The sequence below is a fragment of the Myotis brandtii genome, unplaced genomic scaffold (assembly GCF_000412655.1).
Source record: "Myotis brandtii unplaced genomic scaffold, ASM41265v1 scaffold704, whole genome shotgun sequence".
Taxonomy (NCBI): Eukaryota; Metazoa; Chordata; class Mammalia; order Chiroptera; family Vespertilionidae; genus Myotis; species Myotis brandtii.
Window position 1 is genome coordinate 1182104 of NW_005370762.1, and position 16742 is coordinate 1198845.

The 16742-nt window shown below is 47.1% G+C and overlaps 1 protein-coding gene across 2 annotated transcripts in view; it reads left to right on the forward strand.

Annotated features, from left to right (window-relative positions):
* Positions 1-496: 496 nt before the first annotated feature.
* The window catches only part of GAB2 (GRB2-associated binding protein 2), a 44936-nt gene continuing 28690 nt past the window's right edge, over positions 497-16742 (forward strand). For both annotated transcript variants that reach the window (XM_014529997.1, XM_005882317.2), the window contains exon 1: positions 497-794. In XM_014529997.1, the coding sequence (XP_014385483.1) occupies positions 533-794 (262 nt within the window). In that variant the 5' untranslated portion in view covers positions 497-532. The remainder of the gene's footprint in view (positions 795-16742) is intronic.

Consider the following 16742-nt stretch of genomic DNA (forward strand, 5'->3'; position numbering starts at 1 on the left):
ACACGCGAACTCATTTTTTTGGTTGATTTTTCTTTGTTAAATGGCATTTAAATATATACAATAAATATCAAAAATATAAGTCTTTGTTTTACTATGGTTGCAAATATCAAAAAATTTCTATATGTGACACGGCACCAGAGTTAAGTTAGGGTTTTTCAAAATGCTGACACGCCGAGCTCAAAAGGTTCGCCATCACTGATCTAGCCTAATGGAATAATTGCTCTAAAGTGTTTTAGTCCACATCTAACTTCCTGATCTAAAAAGTGGGAATGCCACGATTCACTTCATGGTGATAAAACTGTTTCCATAGTGAAATGCCTTCCAAAATTATCCCTCCTTTCTGAAATTCTGGGGCAAAATGGGAGAGAGAGCCCATGTTCAGCCTGCAGGTGCACCAGTGCCCACTCTTAACCTCGCAATAATATGGGGACCCGTGAAAAGCTTTGAAACAACTAATGACCTTTCCCCCCTCCTCTTACTGCTTCCCCTTCAGGCCTGGAAGAAACGTTGGTTTATCCTGCGGAGTGGCCGGATGAGCGGTGACCCCGACGTCCTGGAATACTACAAGAATGACCACTCCAAGAAGCCCCTGCGGATCATCAACCTCAACTTCTGTGAGCAGGTGGATGCAGGCCTGACCTTCAACAAGAAGGAGCTGCAGGATAGCTTTGTGTTTGACATCAAGACCAGCGAGCGCACCTTTTACCTGGTGGCTGAGACCGAGGAGGACATGAACAAATGGGTCCAGAGCATCTGTCAGATCTGCGGCTTCAGTCAGGCTGAGGAGAGCGCAGGTAAGAAAGCACAGACTTTGCTCCAAAGGCAAGGTGCTTGGTGGTTGGGGGCTTGGCGGTTAGGGCAGCTGGGGGCTTGGCGGTTGGGGCTGTGACAGGGCTTTCAGGTTCCTTGAATAAGGAGAGCAGGCTGTAGCTAAAAGCTCCTCTTCAACAGAGGAGTAATAGGCAAAGGGTAAGAGTGTGAAGGGTTACCAAATATTAGAGGGCCCCCTGGCCCTGAGGACACTCAAATGGGAAACTGAGATCTGTCAGGGTTGTGATGAAGCTAAAGGTACTTTGTGCTAAAGGTAATGTGTTCAGGTACCTCAGTGCCACCCCATTTCTCAGCCCTGTGCCTTTCTGCCCTTCCCTCACTCTCTAGCACTCTGTGCCCTGTTACCTATCCACCATCCCATATGGCAACTCTCATCTTGATCCTTTTTCTGTTCCACCTCTGTCTATTTCACACCATCCTACACAGTTACATTTGCCAATTTTTTGGGGGGAGGCGGGGAGACGGGAGGATGGGGGCATTATTGTCGATGTATAATCCAATGTTCCTTTCTATGCATTTGGGAGGGGACAGGTGAGAAGGGGAATGCTGACTTACATTTGGATTTTGTTAACCTTCAGAAGGAATAGCTCAGCTTTTTGAAATGAGTTTTAAATTGCAGAAATTCTCTTTGACATTTGTTTGGACTCATCCCCAACTGTAGGATGATTGAACAGGGTGTGTGTTTTTTTCTGAGGCAGGTGGAGAGCCTAAATCAGTAGTTCTTAAACCTGGTTGCACATCAATTAAAGAGAAGCATGTTGCCCAACTGGTGTGGTTCAGTGGTTGAGCATTGACCTATGAACCAGGAGGTCATAGTTCCATTCCCAGTCAGGGCACATTCCTCGGTTGAGGGCTCGATCCCAGGGGGGTGGGGGAGTCGGCCATGCAAGAAGCAACCAATCAATGATTCTCTCTCATCATTAATGTTTCTATTTCTCTCTCTCCCTCTCCCTTCTTCTCTGAAATCAATAAAAAATATATTTATAGAGAAGCATATAAAAGTCATTGATACTGAGAACCCATGGCAAATCAGCTAACTAAGAATCTCTGAGGCATTCCTGTCTTTTAAAAACTTCATTCCAAGTAGCAATGATTTTGACCTAAGGCCGCACAGCTAGAAATGACTGAGCCAAGATTCTAACCTAACCCAGGTCTGACTTTCCATTATAATACTAGAGGCCCAATGCACAAAATTAGTGCAAGAGTAGGCCTTCCTTCCCCTGGCTGCCAGCTGCCGGCACCGGCTTCCCTCTGCCACCCAGGACCCGGGCTTCCCTCGCCGCCCCCGGCTTCATCCGGAAGGTCGTCTGGTCTAATTAGCACATTATGCTTTTATTATTATAGATGTTGTTTCTTTCTCCCTAACCTCCTGAAATATGACCATCTGGCAAAACCAAGCCTGGGTATTTTTGCCTCTTTGGACACTGACGGAAGCACTCCCTGACCCCTTCAGGATGTTGTCTCTTTCTTTCTAACCTCCTGAAATATGACCATCTGGCAAAACCAAGCCCGGGTATTTTTGCCTCTTAGGACACTGACGGAAGCACTCCCTGACCCCTTCCACCAGGGGTGTAGCTGGCTTAGGTTCCCGACTCACCAGCCCGTATTGCTCACATTGCAGGGCTGGGGTATTCCAAGAATTCTGTCATTCTAGGCTTCCATGCAGTCATCAGGCTCTATTGGTGAGTGTGTGGGCTGGGGTGAGGGTGTCTGAGTTTAAATCACAGCTCTGTGATTATGTGAGTCACTTGAAGCCTCGGTTTCCTCTTGCAGAACAGAGATAAGTCATCATCTATCCAGTGCTTCTGCTTCTCCGTGGGTACAGGACAGACCATAGCCCCACTGCCTGTGCACCTCAAGTTTCACATCTCCCACAGGGCTATCCACAGAGATACCCCATGGGGTTCTCTGCAGAGATACCCCCCCAGCAGCTGTGCCATGCAACAGCCCTGCCTGCTGCTTGGGCCTGTACAGACTTCTTCCTATACGGACCCTCCTTCAAGCTAATATTCCCTTTTCTTTTTCTTTTTTTTAAGAGTTGCAATAGGACCTATAGAAAAAAAAAAGAAAGAAAGAAAAACAACTTCTGTTTTTCACTTTCAGCTGGAAGAGGTTCTGTGGCAGATGGAGTCTTTTTTATAATCTTTCTTGCCACTCTCAGCTTCTGCTGTCTGCTGCCACCCTCCAGTCCTCACATATTCCAGCCAGAAATGCCTGGAATGAAACCTGTCTAGGAACAAGACCAGACCAGGAGTAACACCAAGTCTGACTGTCGACATAGGGTGGAGAACACAACCTCCTGATAAGAGAGAGCCCTTCCCAAAAGGAAACCAGGGATGAGGCTCACGGAGGGAAAGCAAGTCCAAGGATGAATGTCTCGATTTCATATCGCACGTGTGGAGATTTTTTGGTTTGTTTGTTTCTTTGTCATGTGCGTGCGCACACATGCATAAAAGCACATATAAGAACCCTGCCTTCCTCTGGGAATCAGAATAGCCCTCAGCCCCCTGCGAATGGAGCAGAAAGCTGCTCTGAGCTGTGCTTCTGAGCAGGCGGGTCCAGTCCGCACATTTGTGGCCCAGACGTGGGCAGCTGTCCCTGACCAGATGTACCACACACAAAAGAACCAGCTCTCAGCACAGTGCTCTGGTGAATTATTCATGGGCTCAGGAGTCATCCACTGTTGGGAAAGCCGGCATCCCTTTGAATCCTCTCAGCCCCTCCCTCTTCCAGGGCCTGCACAGCCGCTCTCACGTGGACCCTGAAAGGCAGGCCGGCTGCCCCGGAGTCCCAGCCCCGCCATTTATTTGCTCACGATGTTGAATAAATACCTCTTTGTCGCCTGTGCAGTGGGGATGATGCTCCCTCCCAGCGTTGTTGGAGGAAGATGGGGAGGTGTACAGGTGCACAGGGGAGCGTGGCAGTTTGTGGCGCTGCTCCCCATGTAGCGGTTGTGTTGATAATGATGATTTTTTACTTCGGGAGGTCAAGAGGAATAGGACGTGATTGAAGTATCTGGTGTTTATAGAGAATATGACACTCTGCAGAACAGTTAGGCAGTCTCCTTTGAGAGGATAAAGACAAATTAAGATAGGCGGAGCTGCTAGCATTATTCCTGTTGCACAAGTGAGGAAGCCGAGGTTTAAAGGCATGAAGCGACAGTGTCACCAGGCCTAGAACCCAGGCCCTTTCGCTCCATCCTGGGGCTATGTTCTGACTCTTGCCCATGTGTCCTAACCCCCTTTACTCACACCTGTTTACCATGGCTGCTTGTCCGTCACAGAATAGCCAGCGAGGAGAAGCAGGACGTTTCTAAATCACTGAGAACTGACCATGAGGGCAGTAGAGTGCTCTCTGTACATTAGCATTAACCTCTGAAGGCCACATGAGCAGGAGAGCAGGACCCAGCTTAGAGCAGGCCCAAACCTCGAACCAGAGTGCGGGGACGTGAGGCACCAGAGCCCCGGTTGGAGCTCTTGAAGGTTTTGAAAGAAGGCCAGAGCCCCTCCATGTCCAGTCTCCTATTTGCCTTTTTTCCCTTCTTCTCCAGCTCCCTGGCAGGGATTTCACAGTAGTCATGTGTCAAATTCTATGGCACAAAGACTTTGCAGAGTTCAACAGACTGTTTTTATGTCTTCCCCACCTTTTCTCTGCTAAAATTCTTGGTGAGGCTGTCCTTCCTCCCCTCCCTTAAATATTTTGTAAATATTTAAACTTCTAGAATTCCCTGAGTCTCCTGAGTAACTCAACAGCAGAGTTCTTTTAGCTCCTGGGCCCCATCTGGGATCAGGCGATATCCATAGGAATGCTTTGGGGGAAATCTTGAACCTCCCGTGGAAGAATGTTATTGGAGGTCTTCACACAGCTCCTTCCCCTCCAGAGAGAATGCTTGGTGCTCAGAGGTCAGGACCCCTATTCCAGCTGGACTTCTGACCGCAGGGAGGGCTGGGATGGAGCCAGGCGGTGCCCGCAGATGCCTTCTGGTGACCTTGGCCCAGCCCCCGGTTCAGCGAGTGGGAGAGCCAGGGGAGAGACTGGGCGTGAGGAGGGCGGGGAGGAAGGAGGCCTTCCTTAGAGACCTTGCCCTTTCTCTCTTCTCATCCCTGGCGGGGGGGACCTTCCCCTTTCTTGTTTCTTCCCCTACCGTTTGCTTCTTTAAAACTGATCTTAGATCTCTCACCTCCTGGGGGGACCCTTGTTGGAAGCTCAGAGCGAATGTGGGAGGTAATATGCAGCTTCTCCCCAGGCTGACACAGGTCCCTGGAGGAGCAAAGAACAGAGTGGAGACAGACCCGGGCCCCAGCCCAGAGGCGGAGGCTGCTGTCTGAGTCACCCACCCTTTTTTCCACTGAGACAATGAGGAAAACAAACATGCAGACCCGTTTCCAGCCAGATCTGAACTCCTCATGGCTTTTTAGAGAAAAAATAAATGTTATTCTAAATAACCCTGAAATATCAGGCCTTCCTCATGGGACATGAACTCTATACAGTCCCCACGGACACTCCTGCCTTGTCCTGGGCCAGCCACAGCCCTGACCTGCAGGAGGCCCAGGCCCTCGGGAGGAGGACAAGGAGCAGGGAGAAACCTGGCCCTCTTCTCTCTGTCCTAAGCCTGCATCCTTCTTTCTGCTCTCCCTTTGCTACCAACCACTCCCCCTCACCACCCAGCCGGCCAGCATAGATGAGTCTGGTGTCACCTGCCAAACCCACAGACTGCTGGCGAGGCAAGCATCTCCTCCCAGCTCCTCAACACCAACAGCTTGGAGAGCTCCCAGCGTCTCTGAGATCCCCCAACCCTTTCCTTTTCTGACTGATTCAGATGAGCTCTAGTGAACGCCGGTAAAAATCACTGTCACATTGGTCCCAGACCAGATTCCAAAGCCCAGATGCTTATTTTTGGCTAGAAATAAAATGAGGACTTTGAATTCAGTGGTAAGGTCACATTGGACCTCTGACAATCTTTTTTTTTAATATGTTTTTACTGATTTCAGAGAGGAAGGGAGAGGGAGAGGGAGAGAGAAAGGGAAACATCAGTGATGAGAGAGAATCATTGATCGGCTGCCTCCTTCACAATCCTCACTGGGGATCGAGCCTACAACCCGGGCATATGCCCTGACTGGGAATTGAACTATGACCTCCTGGTTCATAGGTTGACGTTCAATCACAGAATCATGCTGGCTGGGCAACCTCTGACTATCTTGACTGTCATTACACACCCAGTCACGTAGGGCCCTGCATAAGGCTCTGAACACTACAAAAATCAGTAGGCATGGTCCTCTCTCTCTCTCTCTCTAGGATTTGAATCTTGAGTCAAAGTTCTGATTTTCAATTTCAGCTTTGTTGCAGATCCCATTTCTTCAATAGTAAACGAGGGGCTTTGGGACCAAAACAGTGATTTTCAGCCTTTTTTTTTTTTTTTTTGGCATTGCTCATTAACCCAATCTCGCATGGAACACAATGTGTGCAGCAGGTGAGAGGGCGCTGCTGTGAGCATTGCAGGGGAGAGAGCTGGACCCCCAGGGCCTGCCACCCACCACCACCACCACCTCTCCCAGGGTAGCCTGGGAAGGCTGGAACACGGTGTGAAAATATTATTCTGCGGCAGCTATTTCAAAACAGGGCCCCACAGACCAGTGCTGAGCTACAAACATCTCCCTCAGTCCACCACAAAAAGGAAAAACACTAGGAAGAACTAGTCAGTTTCCATAAAGCTAAATGTAGTCAGATGGTAAGACTTCCCTTTATTCAGTTTTCCTTTGTATAACTGCACATGGCAAAGTGTTCCTGGGTGTGAAATGGGCCACAGTAAATAACAGGCTCTCCATATTGGACATAATGAAAATTGTTAGCCCCGTGTCATCTTTTTAAGGTGCACAAACAAATAAACAAAGAGGCAGTGTTCTAACGCATCCCTACAATTGGGAAGTCTGGGGAACCATGACCTGCTGGTTATGTTGGCGTCAGGAGCTTCTGTGCTCACAGCCAGAGGCCCTTGACCTCCCCCTTCAGGTCAAGGCCCACCCTGCACCCCAAGTAAAGTCGGGGCTCTTAGAGACTGTGTCCCTTTTACTCAGTCTGGCCCTAATCTTGATTGTGAGCTAGCGTCAGCCCCGGGATTTTGCCTGTTCTTGAGTCATGTCCCTGTTAACCTACCTGTGGTCTCAGATCCCACATCAGACTGGGCCTGGTCCTGTTTCTCAGAGACCACAGTCTTACGCAACCCCTCGAGCGAGTGGCTGGAGCCCACTGCCCAGGGACAGACTCCAGTCGGCCTGAATTTCTGGAGAACTTCTGCATTGCTTCCCCTCAGCATGCCCCCTCCTCACAGACTCTCCTGCCCACAGGTCTGGTGATGCCCAGCTTGTTTCTGGGCTCCCTCCTTCAGCACACCAGTGGCTGTGTCTGCCAGATCCTGTTCTAGGGACAGTCACCCAAGGAGAGCGTGAGACATGGACCACTGTCCACGAACTCCAGTCTCACCATGTTCTCAGGTCATGCTCCCCCCGCCAACCCCTGCCCCACTGCCAGGCTGCCCTGGCGCTCTTCTCAGTGCTGCCGCCAGGCGCCTGTGTCTCAGCCCAGGCCCTCCGCTCTCACTGAGGTTTACCTGCCTTTAACTGACCACGCCTGGTCTGGGCCAAGATATATCTGTCATATAACAAAGAAAAATATATATATTTTTTAAATTTCTGAATTTAACTTCAATATCAAGCCCCATCTGGCTAGTAATGGACATTGAAGTTTTGATCAACTTAGGATAAAACTGGTCAATATAGGATTCTCTCAGTTAATTCAGGTTTCTCTCTCTCTCTTTTTTTTTTTTACATAAATGGGAATATATCCTATCTAATAATAGACAAACATGGTAATTGACTGTACCTTCGCTACGCCTCCCATTGGCTAATCAGCATGATATGCAAATTAACCGCCAACAAAGATGGTGGCTAATTTGCATAGGGCGGGGCAAGCACAATCTGAGTGGCCGCCTGACCCAGCGCGGGATCCAGGCCTGTCATCTGCAATCGGGGGAGACGGGGCAGACACCGCGGGATTGAGCGTGCCATCTGCCACCAGGGGAGCAGGCCTAAGCCAGCAGGTGGTTATCTCCCGAGGGGTCCCAGACTGTGAGAGGGCACAGGTTGGGCAACCCCTGACGTGTCCCAGATTGGAGAGGGTGCAGGCCGGGCTGAAGAACACCCACCTCCCCCATACATGAATTTTGTGCACCGGGATATATATATATATATCAGATATTTATTTTTCCGCCAGCTTTATCAAGGTATAATTGACAAAACTGTATATATTTAAAGTGCACTTCATGCTGGTTTGATAGATTTATACATTGTGAAATGATTACCACAAGCAGATTACTAATACATTCAACATCTCAAAATTCAGGTTTCTGTTGCTTTCTCCATGGGCTGCTATTCAAGTTCCCAGAGGCTTGGGGAACTGGATACAGCATGTGATTGGGGAGGGGGCATGTGTGAGAGAGACAGGGCAAGAGCAGGACTCTCTCGCCATTCTGTCACCCCCACATTCGTGCAGACACATAGTAGCTGCCCAGTGAATATTCAAATGAATGATGTAGCTACAGTATTTGGTTATAACTTTGGAAATAGTTACACAAAATTACAGTTTAAAAAATTTCCAACTTTCCCCCCAATATTCTTGGTTTCAGATAGTCACTGTTGAGGCGGTGGGAAAAAAAAACTTCAAAAGTACTCTAACATAATTCACAGAACATAAGGTCTAAAATTCGGTATATTGAAATAATGGTATAAAGTACAATGAAAAACAAACCCAAAAAAGGAAAAAAAAAAAAACCACTCAAAATGGATGATGTACTAACTAGGCAGGAAAGACAGGGTATATCAATAGCCTAAGCTTTATTTTACAAATCTGTCATCTAATGTTCACTGTTCCCCACCTTCTCACCCCTTTGTGGATGAATCAGTGAACAAAGCTCTTCGTGGCTGACAAAACGTATTAGCCAAATAGTCAAGACAGAGAAGGGAGAAGCTTTCATCGCATGAGAAAATTCTAGAATGTTAGATCTTGAAGGGCCTTTAGAGAGGGTTTAGTTCCAAGCTCCTCGGAAGGCGAGAGAGGAGAGCTAATTTGCTCAAGATTGTACAGCTAACTGGCAAGGGTAGAATTGAAACCTGGGTTTTTTTACTTTTGGCTAATGTTCCAGGTGATATTGCTGATGATATCATCTTGCACTTGCATAAAAAGGCCTTACGATTTATGAAGTGCTTTTATATATGTACTGGTTTAAAAAGTTAATTTAGTGCAAAGAGCATGGGTCTTGGAAATCCATGAATGCACAACACTGATGAGTTCAATCTAAACATGGTCTTGGGTAAGTTAGTTTACTTTTCTGAGCCTCAATTTCTGCATCAGTAAAATAGAAACAAGACATTCTAAACAACATTATTGTGAAGATTACATGAGAGTTCACTTAAAGCATATAATGTAATGTGTGGCATGTGATAAGAACTCATTAAGTATCTTGGAATGTGTGGCTGATAAGTTATCACTGCCTCCTCTGTGACCTTTACAGCAGTCTTGTGAAATGTGTACCATGCTAATCTTATCTCCCCAAAACTGAGACATCTGAAATAACTCTATCATTTTGCCCAAACTCAAAAACGTTTTTACTGTGTGTGATTAATATTTTATCAAATAAACATGACTGACTTTCCTGATTTGAGATGCATTACTCGTAAGTTGTTGAGGTGCTCAAAGACAAAGATGTCTTTTTAAATGTGTTACTGATCATAAAAGCTAATATATACATAGAGTATACATAGAGCTAACTATCTATGAGGTAGTGTTCTAAGTATTTCTCAGATCTTAACTCAAATAATACTGTGAGGTAGATACCAATTTTTTTTATTAATTGATTTTTAGAGAGAGAAATTGATTTGTTCCACTTACTTAAGCATTCATTGGTTGTAATAATTTTTTTAAAAAAATTATTGATTGATTTTAGAGAGAGAGAGGAAGGGGGAGAGAGAGAGAGAAACCTAGATTTATTGTTCCATTTATTGATGCATTCATTGGTTAATTCTTGTATGTGCCCTCACCAGGGATTGAACCCGCAACCTTGGGGTATTGGGAGGATGTTCTAACCAACTGAGCTAGCCAGCCAGGGCAAGGTAGATACCTATTATTATTCCCATTTTACAGATGAGAAAACTAAAGCGCAAAGAGGTTCAGTAGCTTTCCTTAGTTCATACAACTAGTAAGTCAAGGAGCTGGGATTCAAACCCAGACAGTCTGGCTCCAGAATCCATGCTTTTAACTATGAAGCCTCACCCTGAAATTCTAGACATGATTCCTCACCTCAAGCTGTCACAGTACCTGCACAGGAGCTTCAGTTCGTGCGCCAAGACCTGGGAAAGACTCACGGCCGTCTCTGCTCTGTTCTGATGACCTTCTCTGGCTTTGCCAGTATGGCTGCTCTCCCTACGTCCCTTTAAGAGGCAACACACCGAGGTCTTGCTGCCTTTCATTTCAGCCTAAGCCAGCTTTCTCTGTTGACCTAAGCCATAGCTTTAGTTCTCTCTGAACCTAGGACAGATGTTTTCACGCCCACTACGGTCCGCATACTTATACACAGAGGTGGGAGGGCAGCTGTGGGACTTGGCCATTGGGGGATGCATTTTCCCCTCAGATTCATCAGAGCAGTGGCCCTCTGGCCAAAGGTGCCAAAAACGTATTTCTCACGTGATTGGTGATGAAAAGGCTTTGGAGTGAGGGAGCAGGGACCTGGGTTCTGATTCTGGGTCTGTGGTTTGCCTGCAATATGAACCTGGGCCACCATTGGTTCATCAAGTACTGTTTTAGGACTATATTAGTTGGGCTGTCTGAGAAGCAGCTGTCAAGATGAGTTGAAACGTGCTGGAGAGACAATGGGAGGGGGAAAGCCTTCATGGGACACAGGACTGACACCTGTGAAGGGGAGACGGAAGGGAGCAGGGTTAGACTGCAGTGCCTGGTAAGACCGTTTCAGCCAGGTCAGGGGAAGTTCTCAAGCCCCAGGGCCCCCAGTAAGGGAGTCCCGTGTCCTGCGGGAACAGGCCTGTATTAGTCTTCCATCATTGTCACTGCATGAGAACAGCCGTGGGGAGTTAAGGGGATGCAGAGGGCCAGCAGCCGGGGCTGTCGGTCCATCATGCTGTCCACATCAGGAAACCTGACAGGCATATTTTTATGGCCACTACACTGAGATATCAGTGATGAATGGGATATGTAAGATCCAAACTCTTAAAGGAGCTTATAATTTAGTGGGAAGGGATGGATCAAAAACAAAATGTTTACATGCTAGCAATAGTGCTTTGGTGAAAATAAGAGAAGGTAATGGGATAAGGAGTGACTAGAAAACCATTTAGGTGGGGTGATCAGGAAAGACCACTCTGGGTCTTGGTTTCTGTATTAGTCATATTTAAGTGGTTTTCTTTTCTAATCCCACTGGATATGTGTTTAGCTCTTGTAACTTAGAGGTATATGCTTCTCATCTACCTCACATAGAGCTGCATAATAGAATGAGCCCTCGACTTTGTGCGTAAAAAGCTTGAGTTTGAATCCTGGTTTGGACATTTCCTAAGAGCTCTACAGCACTGAGTAAGTCGATTTATTTTGAATTTGCAAAGATCACTGCCTTGACAACTTCCAGCCTATTGTAAATGTCAAAGTTGTTGAGAGCAACCTATAATTGGAGAACAATTTTTTAAAATTTCTTTTACAATAGCATCAAAAAATAAAGTACTTAGGAATCAATTTAACAACAACAACAACAAAAAAGCATGCAAAATCGCTCTACAGAAAATAACAAACATTGCTGGGAGAAATTAAAGAAGACCCAGTAAGTGGAAAGAGATATCCTGTCGTAAGTGGAACATTCAATATTGTCAACGTGTCAGTTCTCCCCAGGTTGATCTGCAGATGTAGTCCACTCTCTGTCATAATCCAGCAGACATTGTCGTATTAATTGACACCAAAGAAAATTAGAAAGTTGGGTCCTGCCAGGCTCTCGGCCCCTCCAGTCCCCTTTCACGACACAAAGGCCTGTTGAGTCCATGTGCACCTTCTGGGACCTGTCCTGGCCCTGGTCAAACCTGGGAGGGTTGTGAACACAGACTTTAAGAGGTTCTCTTGCACCAGCAACCTCCCCCGGTGGGTGCTGAGGAAGACCATGCACGGGTGGAGCACTGGCCTGCAGAGCCCACGCACTTTACTCCCTAGCACAGTGGTTCTCAACCTTCTGGCCCTTTAAATACAGTTCCTCATGTTGTGATCCAACCATAAAATTATTTTCGTTGCTACTTCATAACTGTAATGTTGCTACTGTTATGAATCGTAATGTAAATATCTGATGTGCAGGATGGTCTTAGGCGACCCCTGTGAAAGGGTCGTTCCACCCCCAAAGGGGTCGCGACCCACAGGTTGAGAACCGCTGCCTAGCATAACCCTACAGGTCGCTGTTCTACAGATTTTTACAAATCAGGACTCTTAGATTCAGATGCCACCCCTAGGTTCCACAGCCAATAAGCAGAGTTTCAGATTTCCAAATTGATGTTCCTTTCCGCACCACACTGCCTCTCCGGCAGCCAAGGCTCTGCTTCAGGTAATGCGGCTGGAGCTCCGAATCCCAGCCTCGCTGGCCCCCCAGATCGTGATCACTGCCGCTGCCAATGATTCCTGATTAGCTCCTGCCCCTGTCATATCTGACGCTAGTGGTTCCCACCGATGGCCAGTTAGTGACTGTCCTCTTAGTGAAAGTCACTGTGAAAGGAGGGAGACGCAGCATCAGTTATCGTGATCACTGATTCCTGCCAATGATTCCTGATTAGCTCCTGCCCCTGTCATCTCTGACGCTAGTGGTTCACACCAATGGCCAGTTAGTGATTGTCCTCTTAGTGAAAGTCACTGTGAAAGGAGGGAGACGCTCACCTCTTATTGAAGTGGCTAGCTTAAAGATACAGTGGTATTTTTGTGGGAAGGTCACAAGGGTCAAATGCATCATTTACATGTGAGCTCATGGTGCTGACTGGATGGACTGATTCCTAGGGGAAGACTAATGGGTCCCTGGATTCGTTGGGGGAAGGGAGCAGTGCTGCCCTGAATGTAAATGTGCTCTTTCCAACTGCAACATAAGCTCATCGAGCAAGGACAAGACCCACCCTTTATTTAAAAAAATATACTTTTTTATTAATTTCAGAGAGGAAGGGATTGGAAGAGAGAGAGAGAAATATCAGTAATGAGAGAGAATCATTGATCGGCTGCCTCCTGCCTGCCCCACACTGGGGATTGAGCCCACAACCTGGGCATGTGTCTTGACTGGTAATTGAACCATGACCTCCTGGTTCATAGGTCCCACAATCAGTGCTCATGACCCTAAGGAAACGACAAGAGTGAGCAGGTGAGATGTGCTGTAGGTGTGGCAGGGAAGGTGGGAACAAAGCTTGTAACCTGGTCTCTCTAAAATGAGCAGGACCCTGCGTGGCCAAATATAACTGGCTGTCCAACCCCAGAAACACACATGGCCCAGGAAACCTCACAAGTGACAACAGTTCCCTTACATTTGGATCCTGGAGCTATTCATTCACTCTTCCATCCTGAAGAGGAAAGATTCTGACACACGTCACTGCCAGGGTATGTTCATTGAACACCTTCTTATTTGCATCTGGAAGTTTACTTGGACACAGAGCCTTGAGTAAACCCCATCAGAGAACAGAGATGGTCTAGATCCTGGCTTCTAACAGCTCACAGTCTAGTTTTACATGTGAATTCCCAGCATAAAATAAACAGCAAAACTAAGTACTAGGAAAGGTTTAGAGGAAGCCACACTCTGTTCTTCCTGGAGACCCTCTGGAATTCGTGGCATTGGCTCGGGGGCCTTAGTTTCCCGGCTCTAAAATGAGATGCCCCAGCGCAAAAGAGGTTATGTAAGGATGTGTGGCCAGGGACTGTGGCGTGCCTCTAAGCTACAGCTGCTCACTCTCTTTCCCCTGTGCCCTCCACAGAATCGATTTCTGCTCAAGTATACTGAGAGATGGTCTGCGTCAAGGTCAGAATGCTCTGACCTGGCTCGGAGCTCTGAGATGGTGTTCTTTCTCAGATCCTTCCTCGGGAGGGGGTCGGGGAGCCCAGTCTCCGCAAGATCTCCTGGGGTCTCATGTTACTGCCTGTCTCCGCCTCCCTTTTCTTCTTCTTCTGCTTTATAGTTTTTATAAACACTAAGAGACTTAATATTTTTGAACTTGGGGAATTATTTATACTAGTCTTTACTAGTTTGATCCAGCAAACGTTTATTTACCATGCAAATGTGAGTAACGTTATAAACAATATAAACACGAAATAACAGTCCTTCCAGCCAGTGTCCTGGTGTTCAGATCTCTTGACTGGATTGCACACCACCCCCGCCCCCCACCCCCCATGCGTTATGGAGAATACATCTGCATTCACATCGATGCATGTTTCTCTCGGTAAAGTAGGACCCCCAGATGAGGAGATCTGCATTCGAGTTCCAGGGTTCATGTCTGACCCACTGCACTGTGTGGCCTTGGACAAGTAGCCTCACATTTTGGGACCAGTTTCTCCAACTGTAAATGAGAAGTTTGGGGACTGGGGAGGGCAGCAGTGATGAATGAGCAATTGGAACCCTGGGGTCTCTTCCAGTTGCCATGTTATGTAACTTAATGTGTAAAGTGAAGCCATTTTGTGTTTGGCCTTAAATGTATGAACAACTCCTGTAATGCTGATGTGTGCCAGAGGATTCAGGGCCATTTTTCCCTCTTACATAATTTTAGGCTTGGGACTGTGAGTTAAAATTGTCCTGGAGCTGTTGATCCAATCTTCCCCTCAGCACCCATCTGATCCTTGTTTTTCAATGAAGCTTTCTACAGGGACCACTCACCCCACAGAATCCTCTACCTCTACTGTTTCAAATATCATTTCATCCATCATTTCCCCATTAGAACCCTTAGAATTTTAAACGATTCCACTTCTTGAAATAAACCAGGGAATGAACAAGTGTCAAGCCAACAACCATTTATTAAGCATCCAGTAGTGACTGTTCACCTTTATTTCATCTCATCGGCTCCTCGAAAGACCCCTGTGAGGTGGGCCTTCGCTTTGTCATGTGACAGTATGGAAAGGAGGTGCGCAGAGATGGCAAGGTTTTCCCAAGGCCCCGTGGTAAGAGTTTCAGATCCTGGGCCTCTAGGTTTCTGAATCCACATCAGGGCTCTTTCTGTTACACTTCATTCCTTTGCAGTTGGCCGTGGTCGGAGGATATGAAGGGCCAGGGAGAACTTGGATGGTTTCCAATTTAAATTTTTGATGATACAGAGAAAGATTTTTGGAAGAATTTGTTCTTTCGTTTGGCTTTCAGAGCTCGCTTTGCCCTTGATATTTCAGTTGACCCTAACCTTTCTAACTCTGCTTTGAACTTAACCAGAGATTGTTAAACTCCAAGCCAGTGGATCTTAATCTAAATCTCTGTGTAAACATGACTCATTAGGCCTTATGTGGAACACCTCTCTTAAGTTTCCCAAAGATGACTTTGAGGTGTATCCATGATCTAATGCGAGTTCTTCCTTGTATAAACAGAGAAAGGAAAGGCCCACGAAGGTGACGTGGCATACCCAGGGTCCCTGGCAACAGAGCGGTGCCTAGACCCTCATTCTCTTCACTGACTCTGCCTCCCAGAAGGCCCGTACCATCCCTCACAGGGATCTTGTGGGAGCTCTTTCCTCTACACGGGTGAAGAGGACTGGCTATGAAGATAGTGAGATCTGTGTCAGATCCAGGCTCTGCCATTTCCTAGCAGTGTGACCCCAGAGCTCATTATAACTTTTCTGAGCTTCAGTTTCCCTTTCCCCTCCCTGCCCCGCCCCCCAAACACACACAAATAAATAGAAGTAATATCTAGCCCTGACCGGTTTGGTTCAGTGGATAGAGCATTGGCCTGAGGACTGAAGGGTCCCAGGTTCGATTCCGGTCAAGGGCATGTACCTTGGTTGGGGGCACATCCCCAGGAGGGGGCGTGCAGGAGGCAGCTGATGGATGTTTCTCTCTCATCGATGTTTCTAACTCTCCATCCCTCTCCCTTTCTCTCTGTAAAAAAAACTCAATAAAATATTTTTTTTTTAAAAAAAAAAGAAGTAATATCTAGCTCATGGGGTAGACTACAGGTACATAGTGGGTGCTTAGTAAATGGCAGCTGTGATTGATATGGTCAGTGTTGTCCTTTTTGGTCTTCCTCGTTCTGCATATAACACCTTCATAGAGTATATCTGTGACTAAAACAGTGACACCAGTTGCTTCCCAAGCGTCCGCTCTAGCTTAGAAAGAAACTCCATTCCTCTTGGCCAATTTCAAGGTCTCAACCAGTTCCATGGATACTCCAGAAACAGGCGCAGCAAGAAGGGTGGGGTCCTGTGCTTGATGCTTTCCACAAATGGTCTCCAGTCCTTGCAGCAGCCCTGCAAAATATGTATTCTCTCCATCGAACACGTGAGAGTCGTGGAGGTTTCTGTAACGTGTCCAAGGCCACAGAGCCAGCAGTCAGCAGAGCCAGGCTTTCAATCCATCCTGGCTCCAGCCTGTGTTTTCATCCACCACGTTATGGGTTCTGAGACCCACTGAGGCTTGGGGTGGGGATTCTGAGGGAGAGGAGAAAGATAAAAAGGGCATTGAGATAAGGGGACCAGTCATTACTTGGCCAGTCACCTTTTCCAGAAAGTCCCGCCACCCGCCCCTTTCCTGCTCCTGTTATCACTAGCCCATGGCCGGCTGGCTGGGCTGGGCTCCTCTACTGAAATCCTTCAAGCTTTCCTGTTCTAGAGTTATGCAAGAAGGTGGGAGGAGTGTTTGTGTGCTGGGCAGCTTCCCAGGGG